The 25,487-nt window shown below is 44.7% G+C and overlaps 3 protein-coding genes across 6 annotated transcripts in view; 2 read left to right on the top strand and 1 right to left on the bottom strand.

Annotated features, from left to right (window-relative positions):
- PPP1R12A (protein phosphatase 1 regulatory subunit 12A) overlaps positions 1-3,924 on the top strand; it is a 122,803-nt gene extending 118,879 nt beyond the window's left edge. For all 3 annotated transcript variants that reach the window (XM_075747449.1, XM_075747431.1, XM_075747422.1), the window contains one exon: positions 1,773-3,924. Coding sequence is in view for 1 of the 3 variants with exons in the window: in XM_075747431.1 (XP_075603546.1) it covers positions 1,773-1,859 (87 nt within the window). In the remaining 2 variants the exon portion in view is untranslated. The remainder of the gene's footprint in view (positions 1-1,772) is intronic.
- Positions 1-25,487, bottom strand: part of RPS16 (ribosomal protein S16) — a 321,098-nt gene that overhangs the window by 199,705 nt on the left and 95,906 nt on the right. The gene's annotated exons all lie outside the window — the stretch shown is intronic.
- The window catches only part of PAWR (pro-apoptotic WT1 regulator), an 85,623-nt gene continuing 78,753 nt past the window's right edge, over positions 18,618-25,487 (top strand). The window contains 2 exon segments of the mRNA XM_075747568.1: positions 18,618-18,941; positions 19,140-19,797. Of these exon segments, the coding sequence (XP_075603683.1) occupies positions 18,787-18,941; positions 19,140-19,797 (813 nt within the window). The 5' untranslated portion in view covers positions 18,618-18,786.

Below are 25,487 nucleotides of genomic sequence, written 5' to 3'. Positions count from 1 at the left end.
CGTAACAGAACAAAAAGGAGGAAGGAAAGGTGTTAGTTTCCTTCCCTGAACTAATGGCTGTCATTGTTTTGCAGATACATGTCATAGAACAGCCCCAGGTTTATCCTAATATTACAGGTGCACGCACAAATGCACGGTACACACGCCTGTTACCTGGGTATGAGCACGTGTATCCCAGACAACAGTAGCTGGTTTTTACAACTTAGAAAACTTAACACAGATAATACTTGAAAATTGCCAAAATTATTATTTGTGTTGCCCAATTTCAAACACCTTGGCGTGATTTTTGAAAGTAATCAGCATTTTACAGCATTTTCTGTTCAGAGCACAGCTCTCGGTTGAATATAATGGAAGCTTCCCTCTGACTCTGTGAAGAGCTCGCTTTCAGGGGGCTTGCTGTAAGCTCCACCATAGAGCAGAGTTGGAACCCACGTTAGCAGAACGATTTTTACTTACTCTAACTGTGGAGGCCACCTTTTTTCCTCTTACGATCTCCTGTCGTTTTCATTTCACGTATTCTGATATTGGCAGCTAAATAAAGTAGAGATCCTATAACCTCAGTCATCTTCAGTGCACCATCGTGTTTTACTCTGTGAGAGGGTCTGCTCTTTGGTGAGCTGAATGTGGACAGGAATTCTTCAGAGGAAAAGGGTAAATGAAGCCTCTAGTGTAATGCACAGTTAATTAACTGCATTTTTAAACTTCTCCGTTTTTTCTGTTCTGTTACTATTTTCTGAATATAATGGGTTGAAAGTATAATTTTGTTTGAATAAAATGAAAGCAAAACTAGCAGCAAGGAAATGTCATCATGAAAAATTATGCAGTAGTTGTTACATCGGTCACCAGCTGGACTTAGACCTTTTGCATGCACTTGCACCTGAGGTTGCTGAGTAACCGCTCTGCAGGAATAGGCTGTTACCTCCTGTGTAAACCTGCTGCTAGAAACCATACACATAATTTAGCCATGAGTATTACAGGTGGGTTGTTATCAGTGTGTGAATGCAGATGTGGAGAACTGCTGAGATGACTTCTGGCTTCTCTGACAAGTGATATTCTCGCAGTCCAAACCTCTGTGCGCTGACTTGTCCTTCTTTCCTGTCTGATCTTGTCCAACTCTCACCTCACTTGGCTTCTGCCTTCCAGCTTTTGTGCTTGTGTGTCACCCACCTCCTGTGGCAACCTTAACTTGCCATCTCCTAACCTGTAGGCCCGAGTGTGCAGCCTGGCGTCTCGGGGATCTCTTTCAATGATCTGATCTTGTGTGAACCAAGCTATTCAGGGATATTAGCTCAAATGATAGGATGTGTGCCTCGACACAAGTTTGGAAGTGGTTGGAAGATTAACGCTATGAGCTAACAAGCTGAATCACACTGTATCTGATCAGGATGAAGTCATCCAAGAGCACAGTGGTAGATGTGCTTAGCCACAGCATGTTCTTTTGAAACTGCAAGTGTGGTATAGACCAGCCTCTTTAAATTGTTGGTAATTAACTTTGTTTTGTTTTGTTTTGCACTGAAATTTGAAGCATTTAAGTAGTTTCCTCACACTACTGTAAATGCTTTTGTTAGAGGCTTGTCATTTGCACTACCAAGATTTGGTGCATCTAATCCAAGCAAATGACAACTCCTAAAGGATGCGATTTTTCTGAACTGCTGATACAGGGGGAGAGATGCTTAAGCTAAATAAAGTTTTTTATCCTCAGTGCTTGCCTAGTCTTGCTGCTTTTACACGGGGTATAACAGCAAATAACCATTGTGTTTCATTTCTCATAGATGCTACCAGACCTGAAGGCAGACAACCAGAGGCTAAAAGATGAAAATGGGGCCTTGATCAGAGTTATAAGCAAACTTTCCAAATAAAGGGTTTACGACAGCAGCAAATAACGGTATTGCACATCACTAGTAACTCCAGTGGACCACAGTATGGCAGTCACTGGAAGTGTGGGAAGATCCCTTGGAGACTGTCATTTTCAGATATCCTGCCAAACGCCCTCTTACCTGTGTGTTTTTTTGTATCAAGATCATTGTTTCTGTTAAAATGCAGCTGCTGAGAAGATAAAATGACTGAGAAATCTTGTTTACAGCTACAGCATAATAAGGAAAGTGTTCAAGGCCAGATACGCCTCAGATATTTAACCAGTAAGCCTTAGTTGTACATAAACACTTTTACATCATCAAAAGCTTTCAGCTCTCACAGAAGACAGTTACTCAATAATGTTTTTGTTGTGCCACAATTCCCAGTTTTTTTCTATACTCAGTTTTTCTTTAAATCTTAAGTTTGGATTTTTGTGCTCCCTTCTAATTATTCATGTACCAGATTTTCTTGTACAGTGTTTTCACAGCTTTACCATTTGCAGAGACCACACACCCTTTTAAATTACATATTTGTGTAGCTACCTAGAGTTGTATTGTCCAACCACCTGGAACAGAGATGTTTGGTGGAACATTTGCTTTCACTGTTTGTGCAATATGCATTTATTTCCTATACAAAATGCTTTAAAAGTCAGTTGAAACTAGAAATATTTTAAGAGTCCTGTTTTCTGCCTTTATTGGTCACTTTAAAAAAAAAAAAAAGTTTGTAGTGAAAGACGTTAGATCCTGTAATCGTCACATTCATTTGAGCAGGTACTGAGTGATGCTGTATATATAAATGTGTACTGGTTTGATTTTTCAGACCACCACGTGGCATGCTTGAATATATTTCCCTATTGCAAATGTCTGTTAATGCAAATTAGGCTACTCCAGAATAGTGTGTTTAACAAAGTTCATTAATTTTTATGGTATAAAGAATTTAGACATTGTACATTGTATGGAGCCCTATCTTTACAAAAGGTCTAAACTATATAAAATACTTTATTATCTTTTCCTCCCCTTTTTTTTTTCATTTGATAGTGTTCACCATAATAAAATTGCATAAATATAACTGCTTCACTACATTTCACATACCTGTATTTATCTGAGTGCTGTCCAAAACTGTTGTGCTAGCCAAAGTAATGTACTAAATCATTTGAAAAACATAACCCATTACACTCACATTAATGTTTATATGCACTGTTGTTGCCATGTGAGAAGGCATCCGATTTGATAACACCATCCTGTCAGACCATTTTATACATTTCAGTGGCCTTTAAAAACAAAACCAGTACTTAAGTGAAGATCGCTTTTGTTAGAAACAGCTTTTATATTTTCACTAAACCATTCAAAATATGACATCCTATTGGCACATCGTTTCTTGCCTAAAACCACTGAACAGATCAGCCATTAAAACAAATTGTACATTGTAAAGCTTGTAGTAGCTATTGTATTATTGATTATATTGTATACTATACTAAATGTGAATTTGTACCCCTTCATTTAAAAAGGTCATTGTGTTCTACTGCCTACTTGGGAGGGGGGGGGCGGGGGGGGCAGGGAGTTTTACGGGGGTGGGATATGTTTTGGGAAGGAAGACATGATGTCCTCTGTTGATTGGTTTTTTGAAGATGTAAGGTTATGCTCTTACTACCAAGCTCAGGATTCTTGATTTTAAAGGTACACAGATAGTTTGAGGTATCTTATTGTAATTGATCTGTATGAGAGGTGGGTCTGAACCGTAGGGACTTCCATTGTCTTACGCTAACATAAAATAAAGAATTGAATGGCTGCAACGTATTGAGTTCTGTTACAAAAGAGTTAGGCATATTCTGGATTATATTTGGTAAAGTTTGGGTGCCTGTGAATGATTAAATACGTGTTTCTAATATTTTAGTGTTTTATATTTAGGTTATTTATTCTTTATATCTAAAAAATGAATGGCTACTGTGCTATATTGATTTTATTGGTAGTACTGAGCAGACCTTGTATCTGCATGAAACTAGTTGCAAAACCCACTATTTTGGAAAAAAAAATGTATTTTGACATATACAAATAAAACGAATACAAACTATTTTAAATGTGTGAAAGTTTTACTGAGAAGACATTGAAATTTGTTACGAATTTAAAGGATGTTATGTTTGCTATTTAAATTCTTCGGTGGGCATTTTTCATTCATTGCATTACTTGGATGCAAAGTTCAAGTACCTTTCAAAGATTGTAATCAAATTGTGATTATTTGCACATCATTGTACATGCACATCTGTAAATGCAACAGTAAAAATGCATATTTATGCAACCTGTAACAACTTGGACAAATGTTTATATATTTTACATAAACCTGTCTGTGTGCAGAATCTGAGAACCATTTTTTACGGGATCTTAACCGAATCTCACAAAGCAACTGCTAAACTTGTGTCACCGTCAAATTGTACCAATGGTGTTGCAGATCAAACGCATCCCCAGAAAACCCAGCTACCGTGGAGACAAAAACAGGTAGTGGAAGACTATTTCATTATTTAGGCTACAGTTTGCATACGAGAAATCTGTTCTTGCTGGCTGCTGACTCTGGCATGCTTCCTTAAGCAACTGACAACTTAAATAGTAATTCAAAGCAGCAACTTCTCTTTCCAGGGGACTCGTCCCAGTGCAGGAAGAGATCTTTATGTCCCAGAATTAACACCAAATACACATGGAAGTGGCTGGCGCCAGACAGCCAAGAGGCAAAGGGCATGCCCAGAGCCAGCCATAGCCTGCAGAGGAGGAGTGGCAGTGGGTGGGAAAGCAGCGCAGGCAGCAGAGCGCAGGCAGCAGAGCGCAGGCAGCAGAGCGCAGGCAGCAGAGCGCAGGCAGCAGAGCGCAGGCAGCAGAGCGCAGGCAGCAGAGCGCAGGCAGCAGAGCGCAGGCAGGGTGGTGGCAGTGCGGCTGTGTAGGGGCTGCCTGATGTAATGGCTCCAAACAGTAGCAGTTACCCACAAGACAAGAGACTGGAGCTGGAACTTCTTTTTTTTTTATCCCCCACCTCATCTCCCTCATCATTAACAATTCCCTCTGGGCCTCCCCAATTCCTCCTCCATACCTTTTTCAGACTCATGCTACTCCCTTGCTAGGTTCCAAGAAGAGCAGTTACAATCCATACTCCATAAGTCAGTGCATTTGTTTGCCCAGCAGCAAGTAGAAAATGCGAGTCTCGGTGTTTCTCTCCTTGAGAAATGCCTTCCCTGCTAACTTTGGGTTGTGCTCAGATAAGTGTTAAACCACAGAGTATTTATCTTACCTGTTCAATAGTCCTAGTCACTGTCCGTTTGGTCGTCTTTTAAGAGCAAGTGTGTTGTCATAGAAGAAGTGTTCTCATTTCCTTTTATGACCATTTACCTGTCATCTCACAGAAGAGGAGAAAAGCATGCTTTTGGGGAGCTAAAGATACCTGCTTTAGGAGATGTGCGTCAAGGGAGAAATTTTCATTATTTCCTTAACCTTTATCGTTCAGAAGACTTAGCCTGAGGTTTATAGCCAAGACTAAGGGCACCACTTAATGCCAGAAACAACCGGATGACAGCAGACAGGAAATTACACCAAAAAAAGCAGGCAGCGAGAAGGAAATGTTGCCACGATGCCAGGCTTGGAAAGGCACTGCCGTGTCAGAAAGTGAACAGTTGACATGGAGAAAGAGGGGACGTGTCAGAACAAAACTGGTCGCAAGTCAGAGCTCAGGGCCCCGTTGCATCCGAGCTCCTGAGAAAAATTGTCCAAAGCTACTGACAGTATGAATTACACCTTGCTGCTGGTTTGTAGTACTGCTCGGAGGAGGTATTTTTATTTCTTTTTAAATTAAGTGATCATGAAACTAGTCATTGCACTGACTCATGCTTGATCTGGGTGACCCTGGAGGCGGCTTGACTCCACAGCTGGCACTTTACAGTTCTTTGATGGGCATCTTGAGGTTTTACCCACCTGCGTAGCACACCAGCTCCTCTGGGAAGGAACCCGCACCCGTTTGTCATGTTGCTTGTGGCAGAAGCATAAACGGACGTGGCCAAACCTGCCAGGCTGCGCCCACAGGTCCCGGGAGCTCCAGCTGGGCCTCCCCGCAGGGCGCCAGCCGCTCCGTGGGGCGAGCCAGGGCTGCCAGGGGCTGCTGGCAGCTGCGGCCTCGAGCCTGGCCAGTCCGGAAGGCGCAGGCAGCCACGCTTTGGGTAACGCTGAGAGTCACTTTTCCCCCTTTACTGGCAGCTTCAGCTGCTCTAGCTTGACACGACGCAGTGTGAGCAGTAGGTAATTTTGACACTAATTGTGCAACTGAGAAGTTCATATGCTTTATAGATGAAATTTAATTTCCAGCTACAATCTGAAGGACTGTCAGAGTAAAACATGACACAAATTCACTACATAATGTACAGTTTAAAAAAGAAAAACTCCATAGCTGTACAAACATTATAGAATTTTTTGTGGAGCCTATTTTTAAAGAGGGTAGAGCAACAATTGCAACTGCATTGCAGAGGGTTGCTTTCCCACCTGCTTTAAATCTTGAAACAGTTTTGTTGCAGCTCTGCTGGTCACCTCTCTGAAATCCCAGGGTTTTTCCCCATTCAGGAACAGCCACTCTGCCTGCTGGGGGACAGAAGAAAGGATTTGCTTAAGTTTTTCAGAAGTTCTCGCTGTTCATGATTATGTACACAGTGTTAACATTTAGCTACGGTGATTCAGCTTCCTCGAGTTCTTAGGTCAAAGCCACTAATAACAAAGGTAAAAAATGCTGGTGACTGGAGTTACTTGCTTTACATTTTTGATTGCAAGAGCAGCAGTTGAGGGTTGTTAGAGAGTGATAGCAAGTAGTGGTGTGCTCTGCCTCGGCATAGATGTAAAGTCAGACTAGAACAGTCCCGAAGGTGACTGCAGGTTCCTGCACAGAAGGCAGAATTCAAAACAAAACCTCCCAAACCGACGCTGATTTGCTCACGCTTTAAAGGGAGAGCTGCTGCCACACTGATGAAGTCATCGGCTGTTCTTGCTTGTGTCAGCACCTCCCCGTTTTGTATTACAGATTAGATAGGAAAAGTATGTAGCCTTTAGAGAAAGGAGGAACTGTTCAGTTTTCTCCTCTAAAAACATCACCTGTTGGATGTCTAATGTTTCTGATCTGGCCCAGGGATAATTACCACTGGGACAAAAGCCCCACATTCCAACTAATTATTTCACCCTCCTTACCTGGGTTCTACACGTCTGTTTTGCAAACTGATTAAAGCTTAGCAGAAGTAGTTGGCCAAGACAGCACAATTCATCTTCCAGTGTGGTCTTTTCCCTTTGTTTTATTTGCTGGAGAAAAAAAAAACCCACGGGTGGTGGTGAGTGAGAAGAACCTCTTTCCTCAGTGATGTCCTTCTGCGCTCCACCTGTTCCACTACAGAGTCCTTCGAGCAGAGACCCGCTGGGCTGAATTCCTCTTTTAGCAAACCAGCGCAGGAAGAAGCTGCTGCAGATCCCGCTGTGCTGTGCATCCCGGCTGCCTGCACCGCTGCCTGCTGCGCCTTCCCCTGCCCCTCATCTCCCCCCAAAACAAAACAGGCAATAGCCTCCTTGCCCTCATTCGTGTCTACATGATACACCCCTGTTTCAGTGATGTGTCTCAACCTCAAAAAAAGACAGGCCTGACCGGGGGGGGGGCCTGCTACATTACAGCTCGACTAAAGCTGCTGCTTTCTGTGAGTGGTTACCAGAGCTGCACCCCAAGTCTTCCAAAGAAAAGAGCATGACTTCATTGTATCAGCTGGTACAAAATATGCATTTACACAAAATTTACACAAAATACACATGTAGATACGCAGTCTAGTCACTGCCCAGAAAGAAGATTTAATGAAAAAGTGAGTTTGTTTAAAAATCCACATTTACATCAACTGCTGATACTGTGGGTGTGATTCCCCGACTGTTATCAGCACACCTCTATTTTCAGCTTCATGAAAAGCAGCAAATTACACTAAGTTCTTTCCTCCCACTTAATCCGTGGCTATAGGTGCTGCATTATGTTAAGCAAATGGCCTAGTAACTCATCCTCAGCTCCCCTTGTATAAAATGCCAGCACTCTATGAAAATAAGAGAGCTTTCAGTACGGGCTCTTCTAACGCTCCTTTAGTCCCGTGCATAAAAAAAAAAGGGGCAACTCCATTCCAAACGACAAGGCCGGGGGGGCGGGGGGGGGGGGAAGCAATGCTACTTAGGGACCGAAGTACTAATATTACTTTACCAGTTTCTGCCTAGAAACAATGACACCCAGATCGGTTTTCAGCCCGTGGAAGCAGCCCCGACCTCGCTGGCGGGCGGCTGAGCCGGGAGGTGGCACCAGTCGGCTTCGCTGCTCCCGGGCTGCTCCCGGGCTGCGGCAGCTTCTCCCCGGGCTGCGGCAGCTTCTCCCCGGGCGGCTCTGACCCAGGCAGCGGGGAACGGCCTCTGAGACCCGGCCGGGGTTTGCCTGGGAGGGCAGCATGGTTTCTGCCGCTGTTTTTCCTCCTCGGTACGTAGGAATGGCTCAAACGACAGCGACTCGAGGAAATTCTGCCTCTGCTGTAAGCTGAGCCAGTTCTAGTGTGACAGATGAAGGGTGGGAGAGAACAGCGATCACAAATTAATTGAGACACAAGGGATGCGCTGAGTTAGCCTGAATGCAGCAAGGACTCCTCCTAAGTAAGTATCATCTCGTACCGAAAGCCTGCAAAAGGAGCTGCACACTTTTAACTCCCTGGGACTGGCAGCGCGAGCTCTTGGCTTGGCCGGTGAGCTGAAATCCATCCCGTCGGGAGGCAAACTGTAACCCAAGGAGGGCTGGCCAGTGGGTCTGGGGGAGCACATCCATCGGTGGGTGCAGGCAGGACCCCGCTGCTGCACAGAGAGCACTCCCGTACTGTGTCAAGAGACTTACAGACTAGGAGGAGATGCTTACCAAGCACCCCTGGACGGCTCTGCTACAGCTGAGAGAGAGGAAAAGCAAAGAAAAATAATCCTCCATATCAGAAGTCGTCAAGCCAGCAGTTCATAGCAGCACTGAACTTGGCTGAAATGCCAAAACCCTGGTTAATTCCTTCTTGCTCAACCCCCTTTCAATATGATCACTACATGTTGCTTCGTTTTGTAACCAGAGCGCTCCCTCCGCTGCGAGGTCCTTGTAGTCCTCCCTTTGCCCCCTTCAATCTCTCCTGCCTGCTCACCGCCTTGCAAGCGTGTGCAGCACACCATGCACACCCACATCCTTCTCCAGTCTCCTCAACCTTTTCTCCTCAGCTCTGCATGGATAGGCTTCTGCCCTGTTTCCAAGCCACCATATGTAATGATTTTCTGTGCAAGACAGGCCCTTGAGGTCTAATTATGTTCCCTGTTCTTCAGGGTGATAGCCACAATAACCGAAAGACCCCAGAAGCTGCTTCCCCTGGGGACCTTGAGCACTCTGAATTTCCCCGTGTCTGGGGAGTGGCACTCAGAATTGCTACACGCAGACACTGACTGTATGAACTCCCTTCCTATTTTACTAACAAGTCACTACAAGCTTACTGACATGCCACAGCTGCTGGAGAGAACAGGCTCCCTCCGTCTTCTGCTCATCTCGGCTGTGTCTTCTCGGTCACTCCTGTGTGCCACCCAGATCACCAAGACCCTCCTTGGACATTCAGTTCCCTGCATTTCTCTCTGCATGTCTCCCCTTCTGGGACATGCTGCCTATTTCTGCCCCTTAGAATCATAGAACCAGAGAATGGTTTGGGTTGGAAGAGACCTCAAAGATCATCTAGTTCCAACCCCCCTGCCATGGGCAGGGACACCCTCCACTAGACCACGTTGCCCAAAGCCCCATCCAACCTGGCCTTGAACACTTCCAGGGATGGGGCCTCCACAACCTCTCTGGGCAACCTGTTCCAGTGCGTCACCACTCTTAACGGTAAAGAATTTCTTTCTAACATCTAATCTAAATCGACCCTCCTTCAGCTTAAACCCATTACCCCTTGTCCTGTCACTACACTCACTCAGCCCATCTCCCCTCCTTCTGCTTGCTTCTGGCATTTTCTACTCATCTGCTGGTTCTCTCTCCTGTTTCACTCCCCCTTCAGACCTAACCACTGGTCACTTCTTCCTGAGCTAATTGCTCTACAGTTGTATCTTCTACTGACTTCTCTACTGTCCACAACTCCTCTCTCCACAACTCAGCAGTCTTGACGCTTCGCATGCTCTCCCTCCACCTCTGTTCCTCACCTCCCGCTCCCCCTCTCCTCGCACTGCCTTATCCCGAGCTCCTCAGAAGCACACATCCCTAACGGTTTCAAAGACCCCATTAATCTTTTCCTGACCACTGAATCTTTTTTTTTTTCCACTGATAATCTAATCTTTACTCAGTGGGAATGTCTCTACCCAGCCATTTAGTTCCCACCTACTCTTGTTTCTCTCTAATCCAAGGGGGTGGTTTTACCATAAACTAAGCACACTCTAAAGTCACCTGTTCCCACTTCATCCAGTTATTCCCCTCCTCAGGAATCAGCGCTATTTTCTATAGGCCTCCTTCCTATTTTGCTCCTTCTCCCTAAACAGTTTCAGGGTGAAAGCAGTGAAAGGTCTTACGCTTCTTCCCTTGTTTTCAACCCATCGAGGTGTTTGCAGGCAAATGGACATTCACTATTTCTTCATTAATTTCCTTTCATCCTTTTTGAATGTCCAACAATAAAGCAAATACAGAAGGTGGACCTGTTGGGTCCTAATGCCTACTTTGGGAATAAATACTATGCGCTGAGCATCGGCTGTGGGTTTGCTTGTACACAAAGGATGAGGTATGCAGTTTGTCATCTTTCAAGTAACTTTTTAACTTAAAACATCTTTTCAATATGTATTTAAAGCTTGTCATCTTAAATACCTTGGCAGTTTTCGTGTTGAAACAGCAAATAATGTCTATTGCGAGCAAAACACAGTTTGTTTTTAAGCACTGTCCATGTTTGTTTATATAGCACAGATACATTATAGGCACATAGATTTTGTTCCAATTGTTCACACAAAAATCCAGTCCCAAGCTTTCATCCTAGATGTTTGCAGCATGGCCATGTATTACTGAAATAAATTTCATAATATAAAACATCAACATAATTTTAACGATAGGAAGTATATTTTAATTTTTATGTTCTTTAAGCTATTCTCTCCCTTTGTTTGGTTTCATACACACTGACTCTGAACTCTTCCAAGTGCTTCCCCCTCCTCTGCTTACACTCACTGATATGTCACGGCCATTGATTGATTGCTGTTTGTGTTTGTTTTGGACACTTCCAGATGATTGCTACTAATAACCAGGACTAAATTCCTGAAATATCTGCCTGATTCCTTTCACAAGGCAACTTCGTTACGGTCAGTCGTATGAAACACAGTAGACCCTAGGAATACTGTGGTGCAGGAGAAAAATAATCGCCAAATGAACAGAGAGCTCAAACAAAGCATTGTAAAAAGCCATCACGCTAAATTCTGCATGCATCACCTGCTGCATGTCAGCGAAGGCCAAGTTTCTTAGTCAGCTCTCTGAGGAGATCAGTCAGCCTTAGCTATGATTCTCTTGGGACATAGTTTTGTGCCCGCTGCACTTTTCTACTGTGTGCAGCTCGTCACCTGTGTGAGGTTAGATGAAAAGGATGCAGGTACAACAGTTTAACCAAGAGGTACTCAGTGAGAATCAAGAGACCTAATTCATTTTTACTGACTTTGTATTGGTCAAAAAAACCCCCAAACCAACAGCCCTGAAGCGTTACAAGTTGCCACCAGTACCAACAAGACATGGACTAACAATGAGCCAGTAACCGCTGGATTTGGTTTCTAATTATTTGTGTGCTTACATTTGGAGATCCAGAAAGACAGGAACCTAATTGTCTTTGGTGTGGACCAAAATCTGTTCAACCGTGTTTTAAACTGTAATGAGAGTTAGTTATAGAGGTGAGCGTGGCCAAAGGATGCTGTCTTTAAGAAGAATTAATAGGCTCCATAGGTGCTGGACATATGCCATAAATATAAAAAGCAACAAAGGTAGTGTTATTCAGATAACTTAAGGTTATCTCAAGGGTAACTTAAACCTACAATATTATTTCTGTCCTACAGATAGGTACAGCCAGCTCTTCATTGCCAAGGCGATAGACAGTATCTTAGGTGGCACATCAGCTTGACAACCTGGTGGCTACTCCAGTAGCTAAGATGGTGGCAGCCCAACTGCCCACGTAGGGTATCCCCAAGAACTCAGACTCTAGAGGACAAGGTGGCACAAAGACATGCCCCAGAAAACACCCAAGGCTAGCTTACATCTGGAAGACTACATGAACTCGCTGTCCTTCATGGAGGAATACAAAGATACCAGAGGCACCTCTGTCTGAAAGCTGTTCTTTCCCAAAAGGGCAAGCGTGGAGGCTAGACTCACGAGCCAGCGTACAGACAGATCCAATTCCTCTGCGTTACGCTCTCTGCTATTCTTACTGTCAGGCAGAGGGGACATTCTGCAGGAGCATTTTAGTTTGACAGACTCAGCACTTTCTCAAGGATGTCTAGGATGTTACCTTAGAAAATTTTCCCCAATGTAAGTCACTTTACATTTATCTACACTGAGTTTCATCTGCTGCTTTAGCACTGCCACTTAGTTTGGCAAGTTGTTATCTTTCACTTTCTCAATTTGTTCTGTTTCCTTCCAGTACTTTGATTTCGATGGATCCTCTGTAATGAAGACCTCCACTGTGAGATAGTCCCTAGGTTCCTTCACAGTGAACACAGAAGTGGGGGCCGTAATGGAAAACCTGTCTCCTCCAAGCGCTTCTTTTGATCATATCGTGGCCCTACTGATTTGCTATTGGGGATTTACTTCCATGCCTTTTGCATACTGGTCCTCAAGCATATTTATAGCCTGCCTTATAGTATCCACCCTTTCCTCCCTTCTCTCCCAAGCACTGTCAGGCTTGTGAGCGTCGTTTTTTCTCTACCTTCTTATACCTCACTGTGTAACGTTTTGACTCCAGGTCTGTTTTTCATCCCTACTCCTCAACAGGTTGCTCTAGGGCATACTATCCCAGTTCACTGTTCAAATCTGGCCCTAGAGAGTACCTATTGGGGCAGAAAAAGAGGTAGCATGGTTGCTCAATAAACTGTTTCAAAGCTATGCTGACTGAACTTCATCACAAATAGCAAGGAGTAGTAAGGTAAGTCGAGTCATCGGTCTGTACCCTCCCACAGTGCAGAACAGAAGCAGGAACAGACCACCTTACAGAGCGAGACTGTGAATTGTGGCAGAAAACGTGCTTATCATGCCTTTGAAGTCATCTGCACAGACACTGAATCCATTCCCATCCCCACTGGCATTCTCATCCAACAACTGCCAGCTGGAGACAGATGGCAATCTCTGCATTCATTTCTCATACTATAAGATGAAATATTTGAAAAAAATCAAGCAAACTTCTTTCTGTGAATTTGTTGGGGTTTTTTTCCTTTCCACGCCGCACTCCCTCCATCAGCTAGACGAATGAACTTTGCTGCAAGTAACAATACTAGTTTGTCTGTCAAACCAAACTAGTTCCAAGAAACGACGTAGTTATTTTTGGTCAAATGATAGCAGAGTTCAAGAATGGTAAAACACACACAGAAACCAGACTAGAAGATGGACTCTAGGATTGATCGTGAATGCTAATGCGTGCTGATAAAGCCAGATATTTCACAAGGCTCTGTTCTATTTATATGCAAGATTTCAAATCAGGCCCTAGCACCTGAAAAAAAAAAAAGAAGTCTTAAACAGCCAATTCAGTAGCACAGAAAATAGGATAAAACTGGTGTTTTAGTAAAAGTGGGATTGTCAGATTTGTATGAATTTCCAAGCACAAACCATAAGAAGGTAATCCAGTTAAACCACTGACTACAGTGACTAGAACATAATTGTTAGAACTTTACAGAGGAAAACCTTGCCAGAAGGTTAGCGCTGTGGCACCAAGCTCGGGGGGGGGGGGGGGGGGGGGGGGGGGGGTGGCGAGGAAGAATAATTTAATTAATTTCTGGAAGAAAAGTTGAGGAAATAAAAATCCATGATGATAGGCTAAGCCTCTCAGACTTAGATAGCATGCATAGCTCAGAAGTAGCAAAAAAGTGGTACTAAAGTGCAAGGGGTAGCAGTTTATCCACATTTAGACAAAAATACAAGAACAATCAAGACCAAGAGATAACGGCATTTGGCAGGTAAGAGGAGATAAACTGAAGACTGAGAAAATCTGAAAAGCAAACAGTACAGATGTAAACAGAAAAAAAACCCCTTCCCTCTACATACTTAAAAAAAAAGGAAGTTGGTTAGAGACAAAATGTGCAATCACTTCACTGTCCAGAAATGACACTACCAGCATCTCCACATTACAATTCACAGCTTCACTGGGATCTGCTACAAATGATCTTCTGAAGTCATGGGAAAGAGGCCAGTGGTCAAGACTACAGAGTGCCACCTCATTTTTTAAACTCTTTTGACTGTGTCTGACAGAGATATTAAATGTTCTGTTAACGATGTAACTGGGAATAACAAAAGAGTGCAAGGAGGAAGACACTTGCAAAGTATGTTTCACTAAGTTTTGTCTCATCCTAGGCACATGGTCTAGGTCAGCAGGAGTGGTCGGAGAGAGGAGAAGAATTGCTGCAGGACAGCAGAGCATCAGCTTGGAAAGCATTAGTGAGAAAAGGTTAAAAGGAAGAGTCAAAAGGGATAGTAGTGATGTGTTTGAGGATTATTTTACTTTTAGGGAGAAATTTGACATTAGAAATGTCATGGAGCATAAGTGGGGATTTTACAGGAAGATTACAGGTAAGTTAAATGTGAAAGGTTTAAAGAGAGGTTTTTGAAATTTTAGGGATAAAAAGAGGAACAGGTATTTCTGCAAAAAGATGGCAGTAAGATTTCACTGAGTCACAGCAATTTTAAGCAACAGCATTTATGGCAGGAGTGCAGAAATAAGCAGGTTAGTCGAGGTACAGTGATGGGTGTGAGGATTATCCAGCAGGTGAAATTTAAAGCAGCAGAGAGGGCAGATTTAATGGGACAGCACCACAGCGAGCTTAATAAACCTAGTTCAATAAAGCAAGAGTGATAAAGCAGGTAGAACAATTATGCGACTGAAAAAGTTTGTATTGGGAGAAGAAACATGAACCTTGCTGACTGAACGGACTTGAAAAGGCATCAGATAGGGGAAGCAGAAGATAGGTGCACTGCACGAAAGTGTTTCATGGAAGTTGGGGTGAGATGGGCAGAGGCGGGGTGAAGTCCGGAGTGGAGGGAAGAGTAATGTGTGTGTGAGACAGGCAGGCAAGTCCAGTAATCTCAACAGAGCCTTCAGAGAGAGCTTCCAGAGATGCTGAAGAGTGTGAGAGGAAGGGAATGTTTCAGTGGAGAGGACACCAGCAGCAGTGGGTATAACAAACATCTGCTAAGCTTGGAGCCCGATGGTAATGAGCGAATAGACGTCAGGCAGGAATTTGGATGTTGTCCTTCATTTCCTCAGCCAATAATATGTTATTGTGTTCATTATTTTATTTTTCTGCCCTTGAAAACTGCCACTTCAGAGAAGATTATGACTCAGCTAAACTTGTACACAGAACCTGATTAAGGTTGGATAATTTGGTTGAATCTCTAGAAGAAATTACAAAATCTTAAAGAGCTTGAAACCCTTTACAAAGGAACCAGCTTTAAAGTGCCGAAATCCAAAAGGCACTTCATTTCCTCAAGATTTTAAGAATAAATGATGGGGTTTATTCTAAATTGAAAAATGAAGTGTTTTGTTTTTTCCTGGCAAAGGAGATCAAGATCATCCTACCCAATCCTGGTGGTAATTTTAGCTCTAGGGGAGAGTCTCATTCCAAAATAATGAATATATAAACCCTAGTATCTTAAGGATTAGGGACCCTTGTCATTATGCCAGCTTAAAATGTAGCTAATAAAATGAATTGTATTTCTAGGCCTTAAGAATATCCTCAAGATTTTTTGGTAAGAAAAAAGTGCTGTTCTAAAAATGTTTGCAAGCTATTAAGCTGTTCTCCGTTGTGGCAGAGGAAAACATGCAGCGTGATACTTAAACTATTTGGGACTTTATCCCTGAAAGCTCTCCAGCACAGACAACCTTATTGAGATGCAAACATCTGACAGTCAGCATTTTTGTATTGGGCACTTAAGCCCAACCTCACTCACCACAACATAACTTCTGTTAATATATAACAGACTGTAAGCCTTTTTGGCACTAAAAAAAACCCACAATGTTTTTTATAGAAGATTAGAGGGAAAAAAATAATCCAACAGCAATGGTAGATGCAGCTAACGCTGGGCAGTGGCTGGGGAGACCTGGGGTAACAGAGAACAGAGGGCATCCGAAGAACTAAAATGCATTCCTCTATTTCTCCGTGTACACAAGATACTATAAGTAACGACTTTCTAATCTGACTCTGTGCTGCTCATGGGGTGTAATAGTGAGGGGTGAAATACTGGTGGTGTCACAGTTACATGGTTCTCTCAAGATAAGTGCTTTATCATATCAAAGGAAAAAAAAAAGAATGGGAAAGACAGACCAGAATTCACATAAAGGATCCTTTTTCTAAACTCTTTTCTAAAAACACCATCAAGTAGTTTTCTAACTTAAAAACTCTACAGATAAGACTGCAGGTAAGAATGTTTTTTCAGAAGAGTGCTTAGTCAAAACTTCTTTTTGGTCAACTTTTTGTTAAGTGCTTGATCTGCAAATAGGAATATGACCACCTTTACTAATTTTGTATTACTGAGTATTGAAGAGTAGAGCTACTAGAGAACTGTGTTTTCACCATCTATTCTTCTGCCTATTTACAGCTTTCCAGTATAACACAGAACAACTAGCTGGTTTTGTTTTGGGATTTTCCCTTGGCCTGAAAGAGAAGAGCTTTTGTCTGCACTGAGGATCCTGGTACCTTAACTTCCATATATACAAACATTAAAACACCCCTTCAAAACCAACTGCCGCACCAAAAAACCCCAAACCCTAAACCCCAACCAGAGTAGAAATCAAGTATGAGTGAAGTGAAAAGTACAAGTAAATGAACGATCACCAGAAGGGCAGAGAAGGTTGGTAGGGTGAGACAGTCCCCACTGCTGTGGAAGAGAACAGGGTAGAGACATACACCTAAGGTGAAAGTGGTTACATAGACTTAGCCTGTTATTTACACTGCAGGGTGCAGAGAGTCTCGTGCCAGGTATTTGGGGCCCCATTTTGCTAGGTATTTTTTATCTGTATCTGTAGCATTTGGGGTTTTTTTTCTGTAAAAGGAAGCCAGAAACTTTTGCAAAGTTTATATTCTGAACTCCTATTAACCAGGCGGACAAATTCAGGGCTGAATCAGAGAGAAAAATGGTGACGAAAAGGTGAGAGAGAGGAGAGAACATGCTCCCAGCTATGTAAGCCCAGGCTGGATGGATTTCCTCTGCCTCTGACGTAAGCTTGTATCTTGTCCTGAGCCTGCTGGAAAGGTAGCACCAATACACCCCTGCATTTCCTTCAGCATACCCCTCATAAACCAGGGTTACGCAAGCCACAAATCTATTGAAAGCAGCGATTTCCAAAAATACCATGATCAATTTTGAGGTACTGTTAAGACTTAGTGAATTCAGCAAAACCAAAAAAGCCGAGTTTGCCGTGCAGGTTCAGCCATTTGATCACCTACACAAGCTGTTTAATGGATACTGCATCCTACCATTACATTCCGCGCTTGTTCATTTTTCCTAGTATTTAACCAAGTTAGATCCCCACACTGAAGGCTGTATTATTTATAAACAAGACATCTTTCAAGCCTTTGCAGCATGACTGGCGGAAACGCCTTGAATCCTTGTTTCTTGCAACATCCCGAAAACACAGGCTCTTTCCCAACCTTCCGCCTGCGGGAGCGAGCTCCACTAACTCCGGTCTGCCCACCGCAGCCGCAGAAGAGTGGAAGTTATTATGCTGCGGGAGCAATTAACTTCAAGGCTCTTCCCACCGTGCATCGACTCCCTTCAACGACGAAGCCAGAGCAGTGGCAGTCACCACCTTTTCAGGCCAAACCGGCGCTTCCCTAATGACAGCCGAAGCCAAAGCCTGACCGAGCCGGGTTTTACACACGGCTTCTTGCCTTGCCGCTGGTGACAGCCGCCGGCGGTGCCGGGGAGCCGCACTGCCCGAGGGCCGACCCCCGGGCACCTGCCCCGCGATTAGGCGGCCCCTCGCCGGGTGTGCCGGCAGGGCGCGGCGGGCTCCTCAGCCCCCCTCGCCGGAGGCTTTCCGGCAGGTGCGGGACAGGTTTGGCGGAGCCCCCCGCGGGTCTGTGTGTGTGTGTGTGGGGGGGGTGACACCAGACCGCCTCCTCCGGCCCCTCATGGCTGGGCTCTGGCAGCCCCCGCCCGCCGTCCCTTAAAGCTGCCCGGGAAGCGAGCGTGCGGCCTGAGGCGGGTTGGCGGCGCCCCTCGTCCCCTCCCGCCCGCATTGCCGCTCGTCGAGAGCGGAGGAGGGTCCGTGTCCCCTCCCGTGCCGGCACTGCCCGGGGCAGGTGGCGGAGCGGTGGCAGCGGCGGGGCCCCGCGGCGGGCCGGCACCCGGCGCGGTCAGGTCGCGGCACGCAGCGCACCGGGCCGGGCGGGGCCTCCCCGCCCTCACCCCATTGTTGAGGCCATCTCGGCAGTTTCCGCCCTGGCTTCGGCTCTGTCCGCCCCGCGATGGGGAAAGGGGAGGGAGAGAGGGGGAGCTCGGGAAGCCTCGGGGCCGCGCCGCTCCTTCCGGGACAGCGGGAGGCGGTGCCGCTCACCTGGTGCCTCCGGCGCTGGGGAGCGCCCGAGCTACGGCCCCGCCGGGCGGGAGGTGAGCGCCGGCCGCCTCCGCCCCGCCCCGCCCAGCGCGGGAACACGGTCCCTGGGCAGGCAAGCTGGCGTCGGGGGGATGGCACACGCTCTGGCCCCGGGGGCGAGGGACGGCGCTTCGCGGGCGTCGTGGCCGCGGCGGGAGTGCGGGCGTCGTGGCCGCGCGGGAGTGCGGGCGTCGGGCCGTCGGCGAGCGGGGGAGGCGGGCACCTCCGGGCGGCCCCGCGCTGAGGGGTGAGGGGAGCCCGCGCGAGGTGCTGCGCTGCGGCCAGGCGGCGCGGTTCGAGCCGCGGGAGCTCGGCGTGTGAGGGCGGGCGGTGATGGAGACTCGTCCCCGGGGTTAGGGGTCTTCCCGGGGAGCTGGCGGGGCGGCGGGACGAGGGCGGGCAGCGCTGCGGGACGGTTCACGTCTCCCCTTTTGTTTCTCTCCAGGGTGTTTGTGCTTCTCTGAGTCTCTCTCCCCGCCCCCGCCTCTCCCGCCCGCCCCGCCGGGACCGCTCCTCTCCGGGCGGCACCAGAGCCGCCTCAGGGCGGGCGGCGGCGGAGGTGCTGGTGGGGCGCTCTCGCCGTCCAGCCCGCCGGGAACATGGCGACTGGCGGCTATCGCAGCGCCGGGGGCAGCACCACGGACTTTCTGGAGGAGTGGAAAGCCAAGCGGGAGAAGATGCGGGCGAAGCAGGCGCCGCCGGCCCCGGGGGTAGCCGCTGGGGCAGAGACCAGGCCCGCGGGGGGCGCCTCCTCAGCCGAGCTGAACAACAACCTGCCCCCCGGCAGCCCGGCCGCCCCTCCTGACCGCGCGGCGCCCCCCGTCGGCGGGGCTGTCAACTGCATCGGCCTCCCCAGCGCCGCCTTGGGCCGGGCCGCCCCCACCAAGGAGCCGCCGCCGGCCCTCGCCGGGGGCCGGGGGGCAGAGCCTGCCGCCAAGCCCCCTCCCGCCACCGCGCCGGGGTCCCCCGAGGGCGAGGAGAAGCTGGCCGCCAAGGGAAAGAGCTCGGGCCCCAGCGCCAGGAAGGGGAAGGGGCAGATCGAGAAGAGGAAGCTGAGGGAGAAGAGGAGGTCGACAGGTGTGGTGAACATCCCGGCCGCCGAGGTGAGCCCGTGGGGATGGGGGGCGGCCGCCGCCGCACCTGAGCCGCGCCGGAGGCGCTGCCGGCCGGAGCGCGCCCACAGGGGCTGGGGAGCTCCCGGTGCGGGTAGGGGGGCTCAGCCGGCGGGGGCTGCAGCCGTGCGCCCCGGTGCCATTCTCCTGAGCGCTCCTCGCCCGTGCCTGGGCTTCTCGCGTGGGCTAGCTGCGGGGGTGAAGCTTTCTCCCTACACTGCCTGGAAAAGCATGAAGGCCTGCATGCAGTCGGAGGCATATACTCTGGTCGTTTCAGTGCGGCATCGAAACAGAGGGGGTGCCATTTATTCTAAATAAATTAGACCTGTCATGACCTGTGTCTTTTTTTTTTTTTTTTTAATGTCTCTTGTTGGCAGAGGGTAAGTTCTAGGGCTTTTGGAACATCAAACAGAGATGCATGCCTGTTAAAGTATGGTCAAAACAAGAGTAATGAAAGAAAACTGATTTATCAGTTCTGAATAGATGTTCAGGTGTAAATATTATTCAGTTTGGAATTCAAAAGAATTTCCTGTGCTGGAAAAAATGTAGTGGTTTAAAGAGCATTTTTTTGAAGGCAGAGGAAGATATTTTTATCAGCCAACACCACTGTCCTCTGTGGTTTGCTACTAGTATAAAAATCTGGCATTGATTTATAGTACTCCTAGAGGAATTCAGAAGAATGATAACTGAGTCTTTAGCTTTTTTGCAGTTAATAAGACAGGCCACAGGAAACTTTGAACAAAACTAGATTTTAGTCTACAATTTTGCACTAATAAAGATGACCACTATTACTGTAGAAAAAACTTGTAGTTCTTCATTTGGTTAACATTATAGATTATTAAAATAACTCTGGAAGGTAAGATCGTTGTTTCTAAAGCAACATGATTTCATCTTCTCCATATCTGAAGTCACTAATCTCTTATTTTGTGACATCCTAGGCATTTTCACAGGAGACACTTTCATGCGAGAAGGTATCGGAAGATGAGGAATGAGTTCTAGGAACAGCAGAAATCTTTACAATTGTGTTTTTTGAGAATAATTACTTGCGTAGTTTTAAGTTTGAGGTGAAGTGTTTTGGCATAGGTCTTCAACATTTGTGCTTTGGAAAGTGAGGAATACAAGTGAGTTCTTTAATTCTCTGACTTAAGAGCATTTCAGGCTTCCTAGACTGCAGTTTGTTTGTTCTGTACAAAGCCCCCTAAATGCCTGTCCCCTGTGCTTTTATAGGAACTCTTAAAATGTTGTATCTTTACTTCCCTAAGTAAACTAGTCCTAGCCCAGTTAATAATGGTTTTGCACATTGCTGCAAGCATTGTACGACATCATGTTTTAGGGGCCATTGCTGTGTACCACATCCCCAGTCATCATCTTTTCTTTTTTGCTTGGTTGTTTTTGGGAGGTGGGTTTCTTTTTGTTCTTTGAGACCAATGGCCTAGTTCTTTGAACTGGTTATCTGAACTAGTGTTCCTTTGGTGTTTTTTGGGTGATGTGGTTTGGGGTTTGCTAGTTTGGTGGGTTTGGTTTTTATTTGTTTTGTTTAAGTATTGCTCAAAATATGCTTTGCTTTCCAGGAAAACATTCCTCGCTCAGCTACCATTAGAATATCATGTGTGAATTTGCTACTGTAGTTTCTACTGTAAGGGTGTTGTTAAGGGTGGCTTATTTATTAAGGTTAATATATCTAGGCATTGAGAAGCAAGTTCTCACCCGTTCCCATATTTCTGAGGGCCTAATAATTTTGCTGCTTGTCACCATGTGTTGGCACTTCTTGGAAACTTCTTGTATCTTTATACTAATCACTTTTGTAACCAGCATTCCATCACACTTTCAGGGGCAAATTTTAATAAACTTAAATATCTGTTGTACAAGGCATTATTGGGGAAATTTGTTAAAGTATTGCATTTTTGACTGGCATGTACTTATGCAAAGCTATCTCTTTTCAGTATTTCACATTTCTTAAATGTTTTTAATCATTACCACATGCATTCCTAAGAATTATTTAACTAGGGAACGCTAGAGCATTCTTGGTGGTGGACAGCTTCAAAAACTGTGTCCAGTCTCAAATGTGAGTAACTACTTTCCCCTGAATGTTTTGCAGAGTATTCACTTGTACTGTTTTTCATTTATCTATTTATTCATGAGAAAATATTTTAAAGCACTGATTCAACACGGGTGAAGTTCTTGGACAAAAAAAGGCTGCAATGTAGATGATGACTTGTTGGAATAATCAAGTTCAAAATCTACAACACTCAAGTTTCTTGCTGTCTTTCTCATTAGGTGCTAGGTGTAGCTGTACTGTGCTACACATAGAGACTTGGTAGTAGTACACACTGAATTGAACCACTTGGCACTTGTAGCTCTGCATGGTGTATGTTTTAAAATTACTTTTCAGGAGATGGTCTTTTAGAGCTTTACTGGATGTTTTTATTGTCTTATTTTTCAATAAAATAGTATTTCTCTTGAATGGAGTTGCCATTTTATGCTAAACATCTTCCTTTTATGATCAGCATGCCACTGTGGTGGAGAACAATGATAATTTTAGAGTATCAGAATCTCCTGTTAAAATGGATAACTGTTGACAAGATGCACCTACAGAAAATACATAGTGCCTAGAAGCTTCTCTGCCCAAAATGGAATACAAAAATGGTTTTTACCCCAAAGAAGTAGGATCTAATTTCAGTTGCAATGCAGCTGGGGAATTTCATGATATGAAAGGTGGTGGAATAAGGAAAGTAGATGTTTGTGTTGTCTCAGTTATCTTGAAATAGGCATGAAAAATGTTAGCAGATCGTTATTCATTAATGATTAATTTCTCTTCAATAAGAAAGCAATAGAGCTAGGTCTTAAACAGTTTTCTCTTAAATATATTTTGTGTTGAAGTCAGTGCAGTACAGAAACCATAGGGGAAGCTGTGAAAACAGATGGTGACAGGTTGGAAGTAGTGGTGACGCTTCCTATTTAGAGGCCATTGTGATAGAAGCCAAGGCTGGTTTTTATCTTCTCGGCACTAGTGCTTATCTAAGTAATGGTGGCTTTTGAAAATGGCTTCTGAAATACTTGAAGCTTTATTTCCTTTTCAGTGGTGGTAAAGTAGGTTCTTGATAGCTTGTTGAATCTTCAAAGTTGATTTCACTCTAAATATTAAGTGCTGTGGGATTTGGGTTTTGTTGCCTCGTAACAGGTCTTCAGGTTGTGAAAGGTAACTACATTGTATGTAACTATCATTACTACATAAGTCTCCTTTTTTTAAATATTAAGCTTTATAACCATTTTTTAGCTACGTTAGTGTTTTTCGGTGTAGGTGTTCGCTTGAATGCAGGTGTTAAGTTTACTTGTAACATTTTTCTCATTGACAGCTGCCTAGTATCTGTCCAAGAAACACACAGAGTTCCCGTTATGCCACACTGACAGTGCTTTGTGAGGACCCACATATAGGATGAGAGTTATGTTTTGTATTGTTATAGTAATTCTTCTGTCCTGTTCCAAGCCAAACAAGCTGTACTGGTGAAAGTACAGCTTTACTTTTGTAACTGTTTACACTGGAGGATTCTGCTGGCACAGCTGTGTGGGTAAGGTTTTTTTTTTTTCTGAACCCCAACCAGGAGAATAACAACTATTTTTGTGGCTACCTTTTCAAAAGAGGTGTATATAGAATCAAAATCTTGGTCCATCTAGGAAGGACAGTTCAATAGCTGGGTTTTATTTAATGTGCTTATAGACAAAGTTTACATTTTCACCCAACCAGGTGGAAGTCATCTGAATTCTTCTGTTAATAACAGGATGATGAATGATTTAAAAAGGTGTAAAGAACTCGGATCTGTGTATTCTGCACGTGAAGCTGCCAGATTCCCATAAATGGGACAGGAGACTGTTGTGTGTCGAAATACTGGAGATACTAATAGAGTAAAAGGTAGAAGTGATTCAAATGTGGAATCTCCATAGGATGTTCAGCCAGTCTGTGTTCATCTCTTGTCTTCTTATTAACAGCAATAAAGGTATGACTTCTTGAAACCATGCTGTTGGCTTGCCGCCAGGAGTATGCCTGCCTCGTTAGAAGTCACTGCATATGTGGTACTTAGTAGGTGTCATACCAAACCTCAGTGTTGTACATAAACAGAGCCTGATGAGCTCTTTCTGTAGGGAAATAAATGAGTTCCTGCTACTAGAGTAGTCCAGCGTGCTGAGTTGTGTAGACTGACAGTTGCTGCATTCCAGTTGGAAAACCTTAAGGAAAATTTAAATGCCAAATGTGTCAAGCACAGCAATTACTGGGTATGTTGTAAGGGAATTTAAATCCTCTGAATGGCTGGAAAGTAGAGGAGTGGAATCCTGTACTAGTGGTTGGACTCTTGACCAGAAGTTTGCCTTCAGCAGTATCTTTCTTAGTGATTCCCTATCTAAGGATTAAGTTAAATGAAAGAGCAGTTCTAGCCATCTCTTCATATTAGGTAGTGTCTTTGCATTGTCTAACATCTCTGTGTGTTTTCTTGTAAAACAACTTGGGGTTTTTTGCATATGTTGGAGGAAAAAACATCTCATTAAGTGTTTGTTCAAAGCACTGATACCCTTACCATCCATGCAGTGGTATTAGTGTTATGACAGAAGTCTGAAATATGTTTATTTGACCTGGATGATACCTTAGGCCATCCTTCTGCTTGCTTTGTCTAGTAAACACATTCATCTTAGCATGGTTCCATTTATGGGTCCTCTTTCAGATGTTGCAGGGTGAAAGAAGCAATACAAGCCTTTCCTGATGAAAGGATTGTATTGAGATTGCTTACATCAGTTTGTTTTGCTGTTGATACCTTTGTGAATTCTGATTTTGACCAAGCCTCTGGGCAATACCTGTTCAAAGGGAATATGCTTTTTTCTTTTCTTCCTATCTTTTTTTAGCACGTGATAAGCTTATATGCCCAATTTGTTATTTGTTTGGTTTTGTTTAAGAGTACACTTTAATATCCTGACACTTAGCTAGGTAAGGTAAGCTATTTGACCAAATAAATCACATAATAAGCTTAGAAGTCTGGAAGGTTTTCAATTGCAGAATATTTGTAGCAGCTTCTAAATTACTGCATGTGCACCTTCCAAACTTGGGGTCTCTATGCTCTAGAATAACGCTGTTTTGGAATATGGCTGGGCAGTGCAGTAGTTTTCCAGTGGAAAAGATACATGGAAGGTGTATAACTTCTCTTCAAGCATTGATATGGATAACTTTATTCTTGCTGAATTTAATAAGGCTGTTTTCATAGAGAAACAGATTGTAGACCAGTACCTACAGCTGAAATTCACCGGACTCTACTGGAAAGTACCAATTTTTTTGTGTACTTAGTTCTTTGTAATTCCAGCACTCATTTCTACTGGAATGAGAAGGACATGGATAAGTATCAGAAGCCATTAATTTCCCCTCTAATTCTTTTGACTTTGCATTTATCTCTAAGTGCAGTTTTGGGAAGGTTGGTTTTTAAAATGATCTTTTAATAGTTAGGTATAATTGGAAAACATTATTGTATGGTTGGGTTTTCTCGCTCTCCTGTTTTTGGGGTGAATCATCTGAAATGATACAGTTCCTAGGTGGAAAACAAATGCAATGTAAGTAAAGTATTTCCTCTTCTGTTGAGTACTGAATTCTACAGCAAGAAAGACAAGTATTTAGTTTAGGTTGTAATTGGGGGTTGAAAGCT

This window comes from Balearica regulorum, chromosome 1 (assembly GCF_011004875.1).
Source record: "Balearica regulorum gibbericeps isolate bBalReg1 chromosome 1, bBalReg1.pri, whole genome shotgun sequence".
NCBI lineage: Eukaryota > Metazoa > Chordata > Aves > Gruiformes > Gruidae > Balearica > Balearica regulorum.
Note: the sequence above shows the minus strand (reverse complement) of the source record. Positions and strands in the feature narration are given on the sequence as shown.